This window comes from Ascidiella aspersa, chromosome 4 (genome assembly GCF_963924565.1).
Source record: "Ascidiella aspersa chromosome 4, kaAscAspe10.2, whole genome shotgun sequence".
NCBI classification, from domain to species: Eukaryota; Metazoa; Chordata; class Ascidiacea; order Phlebobranchia; family Ascidiidae; genus Ascidiella; species Ascidiella aspersa.
This window is the reverse complement of record NC_139450.1, coordinates 11,770,489-11,790,266: the sequence shown is the minus strand read 5'-3', so window position 1 is coordinate 11,790,266 and position 19,778 is coordinate 11,770,489. Positions and strand designations below refer to the sequence as shown.

Below are 19,778 nucleotides of genomic sequence, written 5' to 3'. Positions count from 1 at the left end.
TGTGATTAAAGTGGTTTTATCCTCAATCCAAATTTTGTATAACATAAAGAAATCTCCCTGGTAATATACATATATATATGTATTTTAATGTCATTTTAAGATGTCACCCTGCAGCCAACCCCTGCTTTGACCTACCGCGTCATTGGTGGCGTGCTTGATTTCTATCTCTTCGTCGGAGACTCGCCAGAAGAGGTCGTGAGAGAGTACCACCAACTTATCGGTAAGAATGATCGCTCGCCCAACTTAAAAAGCTTGTTAAATTACAAATAAAACATTTATGTAAACGCCATATACGATTGTTCCATAAAAAATCCATAGATGATATACGATTTATTTATAAAAAATAGTCTTTTAAATATCGCCGTTGTTTAAAATGATGCCAAATTTTAACGCTAAGCTAAACCGACATCATCTTGATTAAGACGTTTCGATACGTTACTTGTATTATCATCAGTTATTGTCAGAAACGTCGACCAGATTTGACTATTTTTTTCTAGAGATTTTAATTTATGGTTAAGCATTACACTTCATTTCTAGGAAACCCAGTAATGCCGCCATACTGGGGCCTTGGCTTCCAGCTATCCCGTTGGAATTACGGTTCGCTTGATCGAGTCAAAGAAGTCGTTAGCGAAACGAGAGCTGCCCGGATTCCCTTCGACATTCAAGTAAGCGTCATTCTACAATATATAGACCCTGCACTAATAGTAATGTCTCAATGTCGAACAAATTGTTGTGCTTATCTTATGATATTGTGAGTGAATCGTATCGTACCGAATGCCTAACATAGCCGCATTAAATGGATTTGACCCGAAACGAATATAAACATTTTGCCGAGGAGGAAAATTATTTACGTTGTTTTGAGAACTATGTTTTTGTCTTTGCAATAATTTTCTCGTTTATTAACTTTACAGTACGGCGACATTGACTACATGGATAGTTACAAGTCGTTCACTTACGACCACGATAAATTTGCCGGATTGCCCGAATTCGTTGACGAACTGCACAACGATGGAATGAGGTAAACTCGAATTTTAATAAACAACCGGCCTGTGTCCTGTCATGTATTATTGCGTGGTATTAAATATAAATCCACTAACAAATATCTCTGTATTTTTAAAATACCTAGTTGGATAAACAGTTTAACCTTGCTGTAGATACGTCGTAATCCTCGACCCAGGGATCAAAATAGAGGAAGGCTACGGAGCGTACGACAGCGGAATAGAGGCAGACATCTTTATTAAAGACCCCACTGGTTCCAAGAACTTAGTTACTGAGGTGATATGATATTTTCAACAAAGAAAATATACAAGTCCTTTTTTAGCGATGTAGTCAAACACTAGTTCTAATAAACGACTTGATTTCTTTTTTATCGTGTAAATGGAATGCTTCACACGACGACGGTTATGTTCTAGGTATGGCCAGGGGACACTTACCATCCTGACTACACAGCGCCCAATGTTACAGATTGGTGGTACGAGCAATGCCGTTATTTTTATGAGGATCTGCGTGTCCACTACGACGCACTCTGGATCGTGAGTTTAGCATTACGAAAAATCTGCATTGTCAACATTCAACATGACATTTCGTTTATTTTTTAACCAGGACATGAACGAGCCGGCCAACTTTCAGCCCGACGATCCAGTCAAATTGGCCGCCATGAATTGCACGGGGAAATATAACTTCCCGCCTTACATGCCTCGTAAGTAGCCCGCTTTTAGTGTTTACCCCAATTTCTGTCGAGTATTTCTTGTATCTTTGCTTTAAAATATTTAACTTTGTTTCACCAGAAGCATTTGACAAACGAACCGAATACTTCAAGCAATGATGCACGAAAGACAGGTCAAACACAAGTTTCGAACTCACGACCTTCGGTCACACCGGGACCGTCAGCCCATACTAACTGTGCTACAAAGGCTTGCGTGTAGAGCAGTGGTCGGCAAAATTTTTTTGTCGCTGCCCAAAGTACTCTTTTCAGAGCTGTTGAAGGCCCACTACGTAAAACCACTACGAAACAGTGGCGGATTTAGGATATTTTATTTTAGGGTGAATATTACACGGCGCCCTGATGCCCAAAACAGTGCCATGCCATATTGTAGAACCCAAAGCGCGAAAAAAATTTCGTTTACGGAAAGTTAAAGTTGGCAAAATACATAGTTCGACAGGCTCTCCACATTTGGGTTGCGGCCCACAGTTTGCCTACCACCGGTGTAGAGAAACAACCATGACATCATTGCTTGCTGCGTCCTGTTAGTACAAACAACGTCATATTAAAGGGAATCTACAGTACGGTACAACATTAATCCAATGAAAGAAGCTATATGCCTATGTTTTTTAAATAAAACCAAAAAAACGCAACTATCAAAATTATCACATGCGATCGATTTTTTTTTCTGCTTCTAGTTTTAAACTTTTACATACAACTTTAGTTAAACCTACCAAATTTATTTTCCGTTCGACATTTAGGAAAGTTTGTGTGCAGAGTATACCGTTTAGCTCGAAACCCTGGTTACATAATGAATAGATTTTGTTGCGCCTATTAATCCAAACATGTACTCAACAATTCGTCATGGTTCAAACTCGCAGGCATTTTGTGGTACGGAGTCGGACTCCATGACAAGACCTTCTGCATGGACAACCAGCAACATCTCGGCTTGCATTACGACTTGCACAGCTTGTACGGGCACACCATGTCCATTTCAACCTACGACACATTGAAGGTGGATATCCGGAATATTTTTCCAGCGTTTAACTGTTACAACATTAATTTTAAATGGATTTTTTCACATCATAATTTTCTTCTCACAAAAAACATACAACACCACAAATCGTTGATGGCCTATGGCTTTGCCTAAGAATAGTTAAGATGCCCCCGGTGTTTAACAAGGTTTTGGTGATTACTGTGTTCTACAAAACTCATTACAAAATGAATTAATCCTATTTCGCCACTGTAAATTGCAAATAGCCCTATAATAACTGATATTATGTTTGGTTATTAAATTTATGCAATAACTAATAATATTTTGTTGGTAATGAGATTTATTACATTATACTTTATGTTTGTAACTCTCTGCTCGCTTTGTAAGCCAAGTTTGTTGAATTAAAATGAGCAAATAAATACAAGGCTGATACTGCTATTACATCTATCAAAAGCAGCAAATCAACAAACTTAGCTTAAAAAGGATCAACTTTTTTTAAGTAGCCTATAACGTAGGCCTATACCTCGTATGAAATATTTGACTTCTCGCCATACTCGCGAATTATCGGCACAGGAACAAGTGTTTTGTCATTTAGATGCAATTTCCGGACAAGAGAAGCTTCCTCTTTTCGCGTTCGACATTCGCAGGTTCGGGAAAGTACGGGGGTCATTGGACCGGCGACAACCAGAGCCAGTGGCGCCAAATCGCCTGGAGTATTCCCATTATGTTCGAGTTCAACCTGTTCGGCTTCGCTTATGTGAGTGAATATTTTGTGTACGCGACGCTTGATTTCACCAACAATAGTAAACCTTAATCGAATAATTATTATCAGCAATAAAAAGCTGTATGTATACATTTCAATAAAGCAAGTTGTAAAACAAAGGGTCGTAAGGACAAAATTATATACAATTGTGTGGTCTGCAGCATGTTGCTTTTCAGGTGTAATAAATGGTATTAAACAAGCTAAATGAAACCACGGGGGTAAATGTGGGTTGTGATATTTCCCCGAATATTATAGCTTTTGCCTCATTATCAGAAACGTTGTTTTAATATTAAACAACAAGAATATCACTTTAAACCAGTCAATCCAGTATAGCAATATTTTTACTGCCCATGACTTCATCATTTTTCTTTATGTTTACGCAATGAGCTCACGATAATACAGGATATCTCAGTATTCTGATGCAAATGAGTTTAATGTCAATTGGGGTTGTTTAAAAAAGCTATTGCACACTATTACTAAGATCAAAAAATAATCAAATAGGTTTCAAAAAATCGAAAACGGCCTATTGAAAAACACAATCGTCTTATTTACGTTTTTCAGAACTGATAAAGCTACCCTTAGCGTAACTGCAGTGATAAGTGATTTTTATTAAAAAAATAAAAATAAATAAAAAATTGTTTCAGATTTTCCAAACCTAGGGTTATTTTTTTATAAAGACCAAAGACCAACGCCTCAAAGTGACAGAATGGGCGTATATCCTAACAAAAATATCCATAATATTTACCAACTATACATCATGGAACCAATTAATTTCAGGTCGGGGCTGACATATGCGGCTTTTGGTACAACACCACGTCTGAAATGTGCCAGCGATGGACACAAGTGGGCGCCTTCTACCCATTCAGCAGGAATCACAACGCAAACGGAATGATCGTAAGTCGCAGTCGAAAGGAATTTGCTCAGCGCCAGCGCGTATTCTATTTTTCCCGGACTATTTCATATTGATGATGCGTGTTCCACCTATTTCTAAAACGAATGGTTGATTACACATATTCCTAATGGCGAACGCAAGTAAATTTGCGTAAAATTTTGCTCACAGCGCCAAGAGTAATATTTCGATCCGGGATTACAAGCATATTTTTTGCAAAAAAAGACCGGTTTTGTGATAAGCGCATAAAATTGCCTGCTTGTTTCTCTAAACACCTTATGTCCGTAGGTTGCTAGTGTACCAGCTTGGAACACTTTCGCGTAAGTGGTACCAGTTTGAGAAAAACCGGCCACAGCTGTTTGAGGCACATCTTCCAAACCTCAATTAAAGTTGCAAAAACACTCGCCACGAACTTATCAACATTATCTACCAACAAGGAGGCATCTATCATCTGTTTTTTATCGACTTATTCATTTTTCGACAGCCGCAACATCCGTCGGCGTTTGGCACAGAGTTCGAAAACGCGGCTCGTGAAATTCTGGAAATCCGCTACTCCATCCTGCCCTACATGTACACTCTCTTCTACGAAGTTCACACTCAAGGCGGCACCCTGGTGCGAGCACTTGTGCACGAGTAAGTGCTTCTTTAAATAACGCTCCTAATGTTTGTTTAGTATATCATAAAAGTTAAAGCAAAAAGCGCTGACATTGTGTACTGCAGACGCGATAAATAATTACAAAGCTCCGAATATTGGGTTGCTGTGTGACACTAAATCGCGTATATAACAAGTAAAATGAGGATAAAAACAATAATATAATGCAGAGGTTACCAACCTTTTTCATACCGTGTTTTCACACTTTGAAAAAAAAATGTGAGAAATCAATGGCCCCTGTATTTTTTTTAACCTTAAAAATTAGTTAAAAAACTGGTTTATACTGTAACGGTAGTTAAAATGATAAAATAATATATGGCCCCCTTAAAAAGGCCCGTGGCCCCCAGGTTGCAAACCCCTGATATAATGGATATTAAATAATATCCTTATTATCCGTTGTGTGCGAATAATAGTCAAAAAACACTGACTCGACAGTCGATACTATTCACTTGTGGTAATTACGTTCTTCGACATTTCAGTTGGTTAAATGGTGGTCTATATACAACAGGAATGTCATCAATTTGTGTTCTTTATATTAGTCATTGATTTACAATGTATGACAAGTAGTAATCAATTTTTCAATGTTTAAAACTTTGTTTGCAAAAATCCCGGATATAGGTATCACATTTCGCAAGACCAGTGCCTATACACCGAATGTATACAGTGCGTATCCATAATACAATGCTGCAACATTCAGCTCTCTTAAACCTCTCTGTATTTCAGGTTCCCGTCGGACCGCAAGACGTGGGACGCTGACCGCCAGTTCCTCCTTGGCCCGGCCTTCCTTGTCACCCCCGTGATGGACGAGGGGGCCACCGAAGTGACCGGGTACTTCCCCGACCAATCGAGGTGGTTCGATTTCCGGACGGTAAGTGAGCATTGCGCAAATACTGTTTTATATTTCTATCAAATGGATAACGAATTTCGAAATACAACACCGGATGAACTGCATTCACGTCGAAACTCAATAGTTTATTATTTTATTTTTTATAAAAACAATTATTAAAGGATTTCCACTTCTGAAGTTTTACACAGCTCTGTTATACAGCCTTGTGTTAATAAGTTTGTTTTGCAGGGCGCAGAAGTAATGAACGCGGGCAAGTTCATCTCACTTGACGCACCACTTGACTACATTCCCTTACACGTCCGAGGAGGCTACATAATCCCGATGCAGGTAGAACAAAGTGAAGGGTATAATATAGGTGTTAATAAGAAAATTTCGGAGTGTATGGCTACTGGCTAAAGTTTGTTACCAATGCATATGTGATTTCAATTGTTGTACAAACATTTATTCGAAATATTTACATCAACACAAATCGCCAATGAGTTATAGTTTGTTACATAGATTTACTTCGCGTATACCGGGTCTTTAATGATTGATATCCAATCATCTGTGGTTGTGTTTACGACTAACGTTTTATTGTGTTATGACGTTTTATTGTGTTATAGGGCGATTATTTTTTTAACTCAAACGTAACAAAAAAATTAAAATTTTGACAAATTTGGGACTTTAAAAATATATTTTTTTGACAAAATTTTGACCAATTAGAAATATGTTGATTTAAACAACGTTGTGCTTTAATTACTACATTAGTGTCTTGGCGTCGTCAACCACACATTTTGATATTTTTACCGGTCGAGCATACAGTTATTTTTTTTATTTTTGTCCTTTTAAAAAGACAAACAACTATTAAAATGCCAAACATATACAAGACCCTGGTTATTTTAGAAAACTGTTTATGTAAACAGTTGAAATAAAACGTAAAAATAATTGCAGAAAATTACAAAGGCCTAACATATTATCGAAATAGGAAATGAGATAATTGCGAAATACAAGCGAAAAACGACAGCAAATACTGATTAATATATTTGTCAAAATCAGAGATACACACTTATATAAAGCAAAAACACAGTTCGAGCTAAATCTAATGCGATTAACTAGGCCTGGGTGGTTAATTTTGCCGGCTCACGTATACCGTATATTTGCTCTAATGCATATTATAATACAGTTAAAATGCTGTTGAGTATAATTCAACTAAAATTTGATAAAACTTCACTAAGGAGAATTTCAAAAAGCTGACTCTAGTTTATATGCATTTTAGTCGATTTTGAATTGAAATAATTTTGCCAAATTTTGAACTAACGTGTATATTTTGACAAAATTTCCCTTTTTTTGACAAGTCAAAAAGTAATTGCCCTAGTTATAAGTATACCTTAACTAGTAGCACGACCAAGCAAGGGTAGCGACGTTCATCAAAATGACGCTTTTTCTCTTCAAAATTAAGCGCCAGGCCTAATATCTTGCGATCATTTACATAATTATAGACCTCATTGTCAAAAGGTGATGGGTAACAAATAAAAGTATACCGCTAATTCGCTTTATCGCTTTGTTTCACGTACTACTGTAGAACCCTGATGTGACGACAAATGCAAGCCGGAAAAATCCGATGTCTCTCCTGGTAGCTTTGGATGCTATTCAAGAGGCAAACGGCAACTTGTTCTGGGACGACGGTGAACAAAGGGACATGTCGGTCAATTTCCATCACATGATTTTCGCATGTATACCAGTGAGTGATACGTTTGTGGGTTGCGTTGATGCTCATTTGAAAAAGCAACTTTAATGTTAAAAAAATTGTCGAAAATCGTAGTCTTTCATACAAACTTTAGTTTAAAGATCGGAGATAAAGTTACAATAAAGAAACTTTGTTAACCTTTTTAAAATTTTACACTTGTTGAAAAAAAACAGTTTTTTGTCCATTGAACGCTTGTTAAATGCAAGTTTAAACGCAATTTCTCAATAGGCGTTGCATACGTTTTTGATTGATCACATGTACATCGTTTTTTATTTGTTTCACATAGAGCCAACTCACAATCACGGTCGACCACACCGCTGCAGATCTACCAGAAATATCGAGTTTGTACTTTGAATCTATTACCGTTTACGGCCAGAATGGGGGTGTTAGCGGTGTCACTGCTGACGGAAACATTCTCGATGGCTCCAACTTTACTTACGATGCTACATTAAAGAAATTGACCATCAGTGGTTTGACACTGGGACTTTCGAGCGTACACACTATTGAGTGGTCCTAATCGACTTGCCAAGGCTTGTGACTTAAGTAATAGTTCGTAATTGAAGGTCAAAGCTGACGCAAGGTTGTTCGATTTTGCATTATACGAATTTCGCCTAAACGACTAGATTGCTGCAAAACTCCCCTTTTGTAAATTAACGTGTTAATTTTAAAACCTTGACATCCAGTTGATTCGTCTAAACGTCGTGTATTTCAACATGGGCCTCTGAAACGCGCATTTTATTTCATCACAAACTTGTAATTAATATTTTCTGTGTGTTCGTCGAACTCCTTTCTCCAGCTCGTTTTAGAAAAATAGCAAATAAATTTTAAATTTTACTCAGCTTCTTCTTTTAATGCAAAGGTAATATTGGTTAAATACAGCCGTACGAAGTCAGTGATTATAAAAGCATTGTTTAACAATTTGTCAAGAACCAAAATATATTAGTACAACACTATTATAAGATTCTACTACTTTTACTGTTATCCGCGTGCTTTAGTTATGTTCAACTGTTTGCAGCCATTGATTACGAAGCTAGGAAATCAAAGTCTTCTTCAACTACGTGAGTAAACTGCATTTCCCGAGATTTATCTGTCTTCCACAAACACTAGGTTCGTGTGGCGCTTCTTACGGGGAGCGATTAGTGTTTGTTTACGTGGCTAACTGCAATTGGTCAGCCTATCAAAGATTTGCCGGCAACCTAGGCTTTACGATTTTCCTATATCTTGTAACCAATTTAATTTTTGTTTGGCATTTTTAAAGAAGATTCTAGCGCGACACGGTAGTGTAGGCAAGTTAAGAAAGAAAGGAATGCTAAAAAATTCCCCGGTAGAACGATCGTATTTCTGCCCACTGACTTTATATGCAGGCTCATCCAGTAAAATCACTGCAGACTGTCTTTTAATAAGTAGTTAGTGGTGTTAACGAGATGTCCGCTGTCCCAAGTGGAATCCGAATTTAAAAGGAGCCCTTTACAATAAGAGCTAAAACGTAAGTATGATGCTCTTTTAATATCTGAAAAATAAAATGACAGAAATAATTACCGATTATGTTTTAATTTTATGACTTTACTGTAGTTTTTATATTGTTACAATATCAACTTTGCTGGATTGGTTGTAACCTCGATGATTTATTTTCGTGGATCAGAGTTGAGCGTATTTTCACACTATTTCTGGTGCCAAAAGCAGTTTTATCTATTTTCGATCAAACCTTTAAAACAGAATGCCTTAAACTGGACAGATCTTTTTGCTGATTGTATCAATGTTTACATTGGCCCTGGTCGCGGTTATTATGTGCAATGCTTGAATGATTATACGTAGAATTTTAATATTACTTTCAAAAGTCCGGTTGCGAGCGAAAAGCAAGCTCATATGAGGCCAAAATGTATTACAAGAAGTTTTACAAAAAAGCAGCACTCGGCAAGCATTTCAGAGCAAGGAAATAATAATTAATATTTTTAAAACAGTTTGACCGCAACCTTAGAGTTCAAGTTTGAACCATTAGTTATCCAAAGTTAGGAGGAGTATTGTTTCAACAAATAAGTTAATTGAATTGATTCTAAGTACTAGGCAGCCTGGCTCAATTTATTGATTACTATCATTATAAATGTGACCCCTACATCAAAAACACATCGCGGTGTATCAATCAACTGCTTGGTGTTAGACTGCATTGAGTGAAGGTTGACTGGGCGTGTATTCTACTTGTGCATGAACGAATGGGCACTTATATAAAAATGTGCACACCCAAATTTATATCTTGCAAATTTCATTTGAAATTAAACTACCTTTTTATATGATTTTTTAACCTATACAACTGTTAATATAAGCAAATAACCTAATTTTCGTTATGCTTTAGCCCAAGGTACACTATTTACTGCACGCCCGAGAGTTAACTATGATTCAGGTGCACAGCGTTGTATTTATTTCTGCTCCTAAAAACAATTGTCAGCATTCTTTTCAGGCTGGAGCGCCTGCCCCAGTTCAAGTGCTTGAAAAGATTTGCGTCAACTCAGGCGCGCTGCACGACCTGAGCGAAACGTTTTCACGCTTGCCTCACTAACGTATTTGGTCTATTTAACCATGGTAACTTTTTTTCGGGAACTCGAAACCTATTTCGTGATACCCGCACTAAGTCGTGTATTTTGGAGAACACTGCGCACCGCACACACAAATACTACCGATTTCACAGTTTTTACCTTGCTACGAAAAGCGTTATTTTGGCATTTTGTCTTAGCAACCCTTGTGAAAAACAAACTTATTGACCAAGATATTAAAACGGCTCTTTCCGTGCGTTGACAATGTTCTCAACGTAAAGTCCTTTAAAATGCCAGCCGTCAGGTATATATACACTTACGCTGCACAAATCAAGACCATTATTAAATTTACTCGACGAGGTGGCGGTGGCGTGGTAACTAATAAACGCCTGATTAATTTTATAGTTCGCTTCGCTAGTAAACCATTGTCATTTTCTTAACTACTGCAGACTGTATAACGCCAAAAAGGAAAAGCTTTAACTCGGGGAATTCGTTGAAATGACTGCCGACCAAGCTAAAGTCCAGTATCCTGTTGAAACCCCTAAGATCAAATACAAACAGGTAATGCTAATGCGTGTAGCAGTTTAACATTGTACTTGGTTGGCTACTTTGAATGTTACAGTTGTTTATCAACAACGAGTGGGTAGACGCCGAGGATGGATCAACATTTAATACATTCAACCCTTCAACAGACGAAGTTCTGTGTTCGGTTTCCGAAGCAAAGCAGGTTGGTTTAGTATAAATATTGATTTGTGAATATCAACGGTTAATAAAACGCAAAATTTAATGATCCCCGTCTAAATATCGTTTTAAGTTGACATCCCATTAAATGCTTGTTAAGTAGACATCTTATTAAATATAAAAATTGCAAATTTTCAATTACGTTTTTTTTAAATACTATAGCGTTGTGGGTCTTCGATTTGCCTAAAATACGGTTTTACAGGTTTACCAAAAAACATAGTATTGTTATTTAAAAGCATAGTATTGTTATTTAGGACTTAGATGACCATTTTATAGGTCTTTTTATATAGATTTATGTTTTTTCAATGGGCTTTATGGGATTTATTTAACTAGTAAAACTTAGAGCAGTAGTTCTTTGCTGGGGGCGCGAGAAATTTACAAACTTTGTATGATACTGACTAAACATTAAGGCGAAGTGATATTTCCCTGCTACTAATACTCAAATTAAACATTTGGTATCCAAAAAACAGTTACATCCTTCGCAATAATGCAACTAACCTGGAAATAAATTGCTGTTATGCTTATGTTTTTTAATTTTGAAACAAGGTGGGGCGCGAGTTTTGTGAAAACTGTAAAAGGGGGGCGTGTCTCAAAAAGTTTAAGACCCACTGGCTTAGAGGTTGTGACCTTTTAGATTTAGATGATGGTAAAGGAAGCGAGCTAAATTGGTTTGCTTAATTATTTTTTTAAAGTATCCTGTCATTTAAACCGCGTTGGACTGGTGTTATGCATTTCCAGTTCTGTGTTGCTTATACATTTAGTTAGGGCCTTATATACACTGCCCAAGTATGCTACTGTCAGAAAGGCATCAAAACTCTGAATATTGGTATGTTCACACTCTAACAATGCGAAATAGTTACAGTTGATTACTTGTTAAACATGCAGTATATGCATTTCTTGGTGGTTATCACATATTGTCACGAAAAAAACAGTGTCGAACCGCCACCATCTTATTTTGCGCTGTACGTTTGCCAACATTCCCATATGGCGTAATACAGCGGCAGAGGAACACAGACGCTTCCTTTTGGTTGAACGCGTAGGTGTACTGTTTATGTTATTGGTAAACGCGCAGGTCGACGTAAACAAGGCTGTGGCCGCTGCAAAGGAAGCGTTCCGCCAGGACTCCGAATGGCGCCAAACGTCGCCCACGAAAAGATCGGGCATGCTGAACAGGCTGGCTGATTTGCTGGAAAGGAACCGGCGCTACATCGCGGTGAGAGCATATACAGAACACACTATACACGTGGGTGGGTGCACCGTAAACAACGGATGACATTAACCATCCGTGTTTTCCAGCGCTCTGCTTGAAAAAACGCTTGATGAGTTCAGCGTGGTATATTCAAATGTCGTTTTAACTTTTAAACCAGCATTTGTTAAACGTGATGGTATTTTTATTCATTAAACGCCTTATCGCCCTTTACGATGTCAACATAATCAAAAATCATAATTTGGGTGTCTTTTCATTCTCTTTGCTGTTATAAACAGTGTTTGTTAGACCGACTACTATATGAACCTGTACGCAAGCAGTCAAGCATGTTTCAATCTTGGCCGCATTTTTGATTTAGTTGATGCCCAATTTCCTTAAACAAAATAAACATAATAATTTTAATTTTGAGTGCTTTAATTGCGTGATTATTCAGAGCCGCTATAGACGTATATCAAATGCAACTTGCTACAGTGCAGGACTGCAGGTATATATGTCTATAGGACCAACAACTTCTTTGAGAAAGATGTTGGAATATTTGTATTCGACATGATGTTGAATTTTGTATTCGACATGATGTTGAATTTTGTATTCGACATGATATTTGTATTCGACATGATGATGAAAACTCGCATTTGTGCTACTTCTAACTATACATAACCGTGTCTTTTTTCCGGTCTGCATGCATCCCGTATCCACGTTATAATGTTTGTTACTTTAACATTTAAATATTAGTTTAATTCTCAGCTTCGACACCCTTGACTGCAACCGACCCTGACCAAGCTGTCAAAAATATATTTATCCGAGTTCCATAGTTTGTTTTTCATCCAATTAAAGTTGTTTCGGTTTTAACCAGTCGCTAGAGAGCTTAAACAACGGAAAAATCTTCGGCCGCGTTTATGCAGGCGACCTGCAGATAAGCATCGACGCGTTTCGCTACTTCGCCGGTTGGTGCAACAAACACCATGGGAAAGTTGTTCCTGCAGGTAATAGGAGATACCAACAAAAACAAACATGTTTTTTCTGTTTAAAAAGTAGCAAAGCTACGAATGGTTTCCATCATCTCTCGTTTACATATTTGCACTGGTTCTTGGCTTGTATTTTGCCAAATTTTACTTGGATTTCAGGACCTTAATACCCTTATATTAAGAAACGTCATTCAAAAGAAAAGGGCACTAATGAGTTCGCACAACGGTTGATCATACGAGCTGCACTTTGCATGCAAAAGCAGCTCTTTTCATTCCAATTATACTCGTAAACCCTTACTGATGCTACTACGGTTATATTGTAGTGCTGTAGTAACCACGGTACAAGAAGTCCGCAATCAAAGGTCCATAGCTGACTTCTAAATGTATATTTCTTTGCAGAAGGAAACTGTTTAATGTATACAACACATGAGCCCTTCGGAGTTTGTGCAGCCATTACACCGGTAGGCCGGAAACAGCGTTATATTTAAACCGAACAAAATCACCTTTATTGCGTATTGGTATTTTAGACCTGTACCTTTTTGTTGTGGTGGGAATACCTAATAATACAAAATTTCGATTAAACTTTTACATTTTTAAGCAAATCTCTGAGAAAATAACCTGTTGTTAATAGTAATAATAGTAATTAAAGTTTGTTTATACCATTCATCTTTAACGACTATAATTTTTTTTCTCGTTTAATAAGGTAGTTTTTGGAATGATTTGTTAATTGCCAAATCAGTAGCTTTACGAAGTTTTTATCATTGTATCTGATATGTTCGTACAGTGGAACGTGCCGTTGATCATGTTGGCTTGGAAAACCGCACCATGCCTTGCCATGGGAAACACTCTGGTCCTCAAGCCAGCAGAGCTGACTCCTCTAACTGCGCTGTATTTCGCATCACTGGTCAAAGAGGCCGGGTTCCCTGCAGGAGTTTTTAATGTTATTCCAGGTATAATAATATTGAACCAACAAATAAATACGGTTAACACGCGCTGTCAATAATCGCCGTGATTTGCGATTAGAAGAGATAAATTCAGACCGAACATAATTATCGAATATGGATTCCATCAAATTTAAATCTACTTCTAAGTCTAGTTAATATCGTTTGAGACTAAAATTTCAATAAGTTGTGAAATCAAAAAACTAAGCAGTCATAATTGTAATCAGAATATTTTGTTGCATTAAACGCCTTTTTTGTAGTCGAAAATAAGGTTTTATGGTAAATTTTCCATCTCTAGTGAAAAATGCATTAAATACAAATACATTGTTAAGTACATTTAACTGATTCTTCAGCTTTAAAGACTTCTTTGTTTAAATCTGTAGGCTTCGGTCATATTACCGGGGAGGCTCTAAGTCGTCATATGGACGTCGCCAAGCTTACCTTTACCGGTTCCACCAGAGTCGGGCGGCTCATTATGAAGGCAGCGGCCGAAACCAACTTTAAAAACGTCACGCTGGAAATGGGGGGCAAAAATCCACTCGTGATCTGTCCCGACGTTGACGGTGAGAAACTGACATGTTTTTTTTATGATTTTTGGAGATATGCAGAGCACTGAATTACATTAAAACTATTTAATTAGGACGGTCGAAACAAAAAGCATAACATTCGGTAACTGTTTAGCATCTTAAGATTCTCCACCTGAAAGGCCTATTTCACGTTATTATGTAACACGTTATTATGTAAATCATACTTGCCGCATATACTGGAGAAATCCTGCTTATTTTGCTTAAAAGTTTTATTTTCGTTTCATTGAGCTCAACAAGTCAACTTCATTGCAGTGGACCGTGCAGTGGAAGTGGCGCACGTCGCCATTTTCTCGCAAGGAGGCCAGCTGTGTTGCGCCGGTTCCCGAACCTTCGTTCACGAAGACATCTACGACAAGTTCGTGCAAAGGAGCGTTGCGAGGGCCAAATCAAGGAAGCTCGGCAACGCTATGGATCCTAACGTCGAACAAGGACCTCAGGTATATTGATAATCTTGGTTGGTGCATGCACGTTATTGGTTAGGTTACTCTTAAGTCAAGCACGAAAAAGGCTGTGAGTTAACATAATTTTTATAAGCGTTTGGGCGACATTTATAACCGCGTAGATCAGGGGTGGGCAATTATTTTTAGCCACGGGCCGCATGAGAAACCTGAAATATTGTGGCAGGCCGGGTCAAATATAGGATCTAAAATGCATACAATATGACGTCATACTCTGACGGTGTAAGACAAATTAATCAACCAATTTGTTATTACGTTTAGATTTGTGCGAAAATGTGCAATTTAAGTCGAATTTAAAGAAGGTCACAAAACGAAAAATTTGCCACTATGTTTGTTTGAAAATGCAAACTTTAATTTAGATTTAGATGGTACGTGAAGCATTGAGCACCGACTAAAAATGTATATAGCTTGATATATTAGCGTTTATTAAGTTGTGGGGCGCGTTGACCCAAAACTTAAGATTTATATACGTAAAAATGTCGTACGAAAAACTTATGTTTTTTCTTCCTTTTTAAAACTTTAAGTTACCGATAGGTTACAAAGTTTAACAAACTTAGCCTAATATTTATACATATTTTAAATATTAGGCTAAGTTTGTTAAACTTTCGTTGGAGAGAGTGCCACTGAGCAGAGGACGCTATTTGTCTGAGAGGTTGCCAAAAATCGCGTGGAATATACAAACAACACAGAAGAGATTCGCGCGAAGCGCGAAAAGAATTTCCGTTCTAGCATTTAGAACAGGCTAAAAATCGAATTTGGCGGGGTCTTGACAAGATCTGTCAACTTGCCCTGGTTTTCACTTAGCCTATGAATTTTATTGAAAGTAAGCCGCGGGCCGGATTAAACTGCTTGGCGGGCCGTATGTTGCTCAGGTCTGGTGTAGATAGACTATTTAGGTTGACATTTCGCTCAGGTATTATATAAACACTCGACTTGCAAGATGTACCCAATTACATTTGTCTTGTAATTATAAATCCATTGTTGCATTCAGTACAATAGCCTACAACAGCGCTTCCCAACCGGTGCCCAAGGCGCAATGGTGCTCCATGGAAGGCTGTCAGGTGCGCCGCGAGCAACAGGAAAAAATAATTTAATATAAAAAACATGTATTTTTACTTTCCTATTAAGCTTAGCTCATTGATTCCACAATACTTTCAAGTAGAAAACACAATAAGACCTACAAACCAACAATATTTAAATCAGATAATCTATAATACCATAGCACTAAAGATCACTGACATAATAACGCCAAATTCGCAGTAATGACCATGACAGAATAATATCTAGAATATAGTCTATATAAGACCTAAACATGTCGAATTAAGCCCGAAATAATCGAAATAAGACTTAAATGGACAAAATTACGACCAAGACTGTAGGGAAAGGGTATGGGATCATTGGGGACACCTGTTTGGCATTGGTCGTTTGCTGTCGACATTTGGGCGCCGCTGTTTTGGCCCCGGATTTTTTGCCCCTGTTTAAACTTATAAGTTCCCAAATGTCGACAGCAAACAACCAATGCCAAACAGGTGTCCCCCAATGATTCCATACCCTTTTCCTACAGTCTTGGGCGTAATTTTGTCCATTTAAGTGGGCGGGCAGTTGGTGGTGATAGCAATTGGGTTAGGGTTGAAAATATTCGCGGAGTTAGTGATAGTTATGGTTGGTGTTTGGGGTTAGATAAAAGGTTGTATAGGCCTTTTTTGGCCATTTAGGTCTGATTCCGATTTCTTCCGATTTCGGTCTCAAGGCTGGAGTCTTTTTAAAGATATGCAACAAAGCCTATATATAATAAAAAATTGCAAGCAATTTACTACGCTCGCAAAGTGCGCCGCGCCACGTTTTCCAATGTCTCTAGGTGGGCCCCAAAGTGAAAAAGGTTAAGAAACACTGGCCTACAATATTCACGATGGGATCTTTTACATGCGACATAACGATTGTAAGTAATGGTACGGAAGATTAAATAATTAAAATGCGAAAAAAGAAGTGCAGAATAAGAACGATTCGCGATATATTTGCTTTAAAGGGACAGATTTGTCTATATACTTGGGCAGCAACGTCACCATGACCCAAACATGTAGGTTGTAGGGCACACGGTTTTCAACGGACAAAATCGGGCTGTTCGTATAGCTCGCTTGTGACCATTAATAACTACACAGTAACGGGTCAATAAACTTAAGTAAACTAAAAGCTTCAGGCATTGGACGGTTTTACAAACTTGGGCGCCCTTCGCAAGCCTTCATCAGTAAATCATAATTTACAACTTTATTATCACTGAAGCTTTCCACAAAGTCAGATAAATATTATTTTCAATCGAATTTGGCGCCATGGGCATCACTTCAATGTCTTCCTGTATGTTGTACTGTTAGATCAGCAAATACCAACAAGAAAAGATAATGGACATGATCAAAGCCGGAGTAAAGGAGGGTTGTACGCTTTTGTGTGGAGGAGAGCGTCTCGAGAGCAGTAAGGGACATTTCGTCACCCCTGCTGTAATTGTCGACGCGACAGACAACATGGAAATTTCAAAAGAAGAGGTTTATTATGTGTAAAGTTTATTATGTGTGTAGTAATTATTATCTGAACCAAAAATACCATTGCCAAATTTATTTCAAACTAACGATCGGGGATATAACATTTGTTCCAAGCCTGTTTAAAACCTTTGCGAAGTATACCCTCTACAGTTTTGATTTTTTTATTACCTTTTAGTAAGAGGCGCTATTTTGAAATACGTTTAAACCATGGCAAAATTGCCACATAAGACCACAATAGAGAGGCGCCCAACGCTAGTTAGACAACCAAAATCTCGACCTTATAGGCACCAACGTACACAAAATACGTTTAAAATACACTGCATATACTTTCAACACTTTTGCACAACATTTTAACGTTTCTGCACTGGTAAAGCAAAAGTGTCTTTATATTAATACAAACCATGATGCTGTTTGCTTTAAGTCTTTTGTAAAATAAGTCTTGTGTAAACACTTGCTTTTGATAAAATACATACTATAAAGATTCCTATTAATTGGCTTCAACGGATGCAATTAGACATCGCTATTTAATAGAATTCTTAATTACCCCCAGATTTTTGGCCCTGTCATGATGGTCTTCAAGTACAAAACAGTATCGGAGGTGATCCGTAGATGTAATGACTCGCCCTTTGGACTGGTGGCCGGTATTTTGACCAACGATCTTAATCGCGCCATGGCCTTTACGCGGCAAGTCAGAGCGGGAACCATTTGGTAAATTACAATTAATATTTATTATGATTAGCTCGCTGCCCCGTTTTTTTTAACATGTTTAAGACACAAAGTGTCGCGACCAACTAGACCATGAATCGACCTTTATTGAATAGTTTTGCTTATATAGTTGGCTTTTAAATTTACTTTTTGAAGACCACGTTTGTGTAACTAACAAAGCAAGTTAATCATTACAATGCATTTCTAGAAAGCCTGTAACTTTGGTGCATAGCACATAGTTTAAGTGTCAACTAGGAATAGATATCAAAGTCCATATTGCTTGCATTTTATATCAAATTAGTGATTTTTTTAAATCAAATATGTGAACGTTTTAAATGAAATATGTGATTCTATTATTTAAAACGTTCACATAGTGTTACATACTTTTCTTAAACTTTAAAATTTATTTTAGCACTATGCAACTGTTTTCGTGTTTAGTATCATTGTGAGCGTGGCTCGAAACGAATATCCACCGTGTGTGGCCTACATATATTTTTGTGAAATGAACTCTTTTTTAGGGTAAACACGTTCTTCAACCTGCAACCTTCAATGCCGTTTGGTGGCTTTAAACAGTCGGGAATTGGCAGAGACTTGGGCTGTGCTGCCCTGGACGTTTTTACTGAAACAAAATCTGTCTACATTCAGGAAAAGTTTATCGAATAGAAAAATCAAACTGAAAATTATTCTATTATATATTTGTGTTATGTATGCGTTACATATATTATTCTTACCAATGTTCCAAGTCGCGTGGTTGGCGTCCGTAATAAGCCGAATGTACTGCGAGTCTATAAACGCAAGGTCAAGAAAAAAGAATGTAATTCTATCTTGTGTGTACACCGGAAGTCCTCAATAGATCGATTAATGATTTTTATGCAAGAAAGGCCTGACTAGAAAACAACTAGCCTGTTGTAAAGTTTGAACTAGTGACCATACCGTCCCTCTAATAACAACTGGGCTACACAACTGAAAAGAAAGCACAACTCGGAGGAAAGCAAGACATTGAACAAATAGGACACCTTCATTTGCTGCATCCTGTTAGTACCGTACAAACAGCTTCATATTGAAGAGGGTCTAATGAAGGAGTTTATTCTACTGATGGCTTTCGATAAACTATGTCAGGATGGTCCAAGGTTGACAGCATCGCGGGCCACAATATTTCTTGCGTATTCTTCGCGGGCCACATAAAGTGATACATGCGTGCCAGGAGCCAATCAATGATTTTCGTTTGGTCGAGGCATGAATTGTTTAAAGATGACGCCACAAAGCTTTGTCAAAAAGTAACATCAAAAGAGATACACTGTAAACTCCAGAAACTTGCTGCTCTCATCGAACTTATGCGCAAATGCAAACGAGTGATAATGAGACTGGCAAAATGGTGCGCGCGAAGCGCGAAAAAATTGCGTATTTTACAAAACTTTTACTTTAGAAGACTGCATTTTATAGGCGTAGAATGTATTTTAACTAGATCAATTTTGCTGAAATTGCACCAGGAAAACGTCAGGACGTTAGCTTTTAGTCACAGTGAAAACCTGAAAAACA

The 19,778-nt window shown here is 37.7% G+C and overlaps 2 protein-coding genes across 2 annotated transcripts in view; both read left to right on the top strand.

The window, feature by feature from the left end:
• The window catches only part of LOC146147876 (sucrase-isomaltase, intestinal-like), a 31,605-nt gene extending 23,515 nt beyond the window's left edge, over positions 1 to 8,090 (top strand). The window contains exons 45-58 of the mRNA XM_083387953.1: positions 101 to 220; positions 538 to 665; positions 912 to 1,018; positions 1,155 to 1,275; positions 1,413 to 1,532; positions 1,603 to 1,699; positions 2,584 to 2,717; positions 3,292 to 3,453; positions 4,237 to 4,353; positions 4,833 to 4,981; positions 5,724 to 5,868; positions 6,076 to 6,174; positions 7,409 to 7,567; positions 7,860 to 8,090. Coding sequence (XP_083244079.1) covers positions 101 to 220; positions 538 to 665; positions 912 to 1,018; positions 1,155 to 1,275; positions 1,413 to 1,532; positions 1,603 to 1,699; positions 2,584 to 2,717; positions 3,292 to 3,453; positions 4,237 to 4,353; positions 4,833 to 4,981; positions 5,724 to 5,868; positions 6,076 to 6,174; positions 7,409 to 7,567; positions 7,860 to 8,090 — 1,889 coding nt within the window. The remainder of the gene's footprint in view (positions 1 to 100; positions 221 to 537; positions 666 to 911; positions 1,019 to 1,154; positions 1,276 to 1,412; positions 1,533 to 1,602; positions 1,700 to 2,583; positions 2,718 to 3,291; positions 3,454 to 4,236; positions 4,354 to 4,832; positions 4,982 to 5,723; positions 5,869 to 6,075; positions 6,175 to 7,408; positions 7,568 to 7,859) is intronic.
• Positions 8,091 to 8,936: 846 nt separating this feature from the next.
• Positions 8,937 to 19,349, top strand: LOC146147875 (aldehyde dehydrogenase-like). Its single transcript, XM_083387483.1, has 12 exons — positions 8,937 to 9,059; positions 10,551 to 10,662; positions 10,724 to 10,828; positions 11,915 to 12,055; positions 12,903 to 13,032; positions 13,414 to 13,475; positions 13,799 to 13,964; positions 14,339 to 14,518; positions 14,795 to 14,979; positions 17,370 to 17,537; positions 18,085 to 18,242; positions 18,758 to 19,349. The coding sequence occupies exons 2-12, from the start codon at positions 10,600 to 10,602 to the stop codon at positions 18,900 to 18,902; spliced, it is 1,503 nt and encodes a 500-aa protein (XP_083243609.1). The 5' UTR covers positions 8,937 to 9,059; positions 10,551 to 10,599; the 3' UTR covers positions 18,903 to 19,349.
• Positions 19,350 to 19,778: the final 429 nt, after the last annotated feature.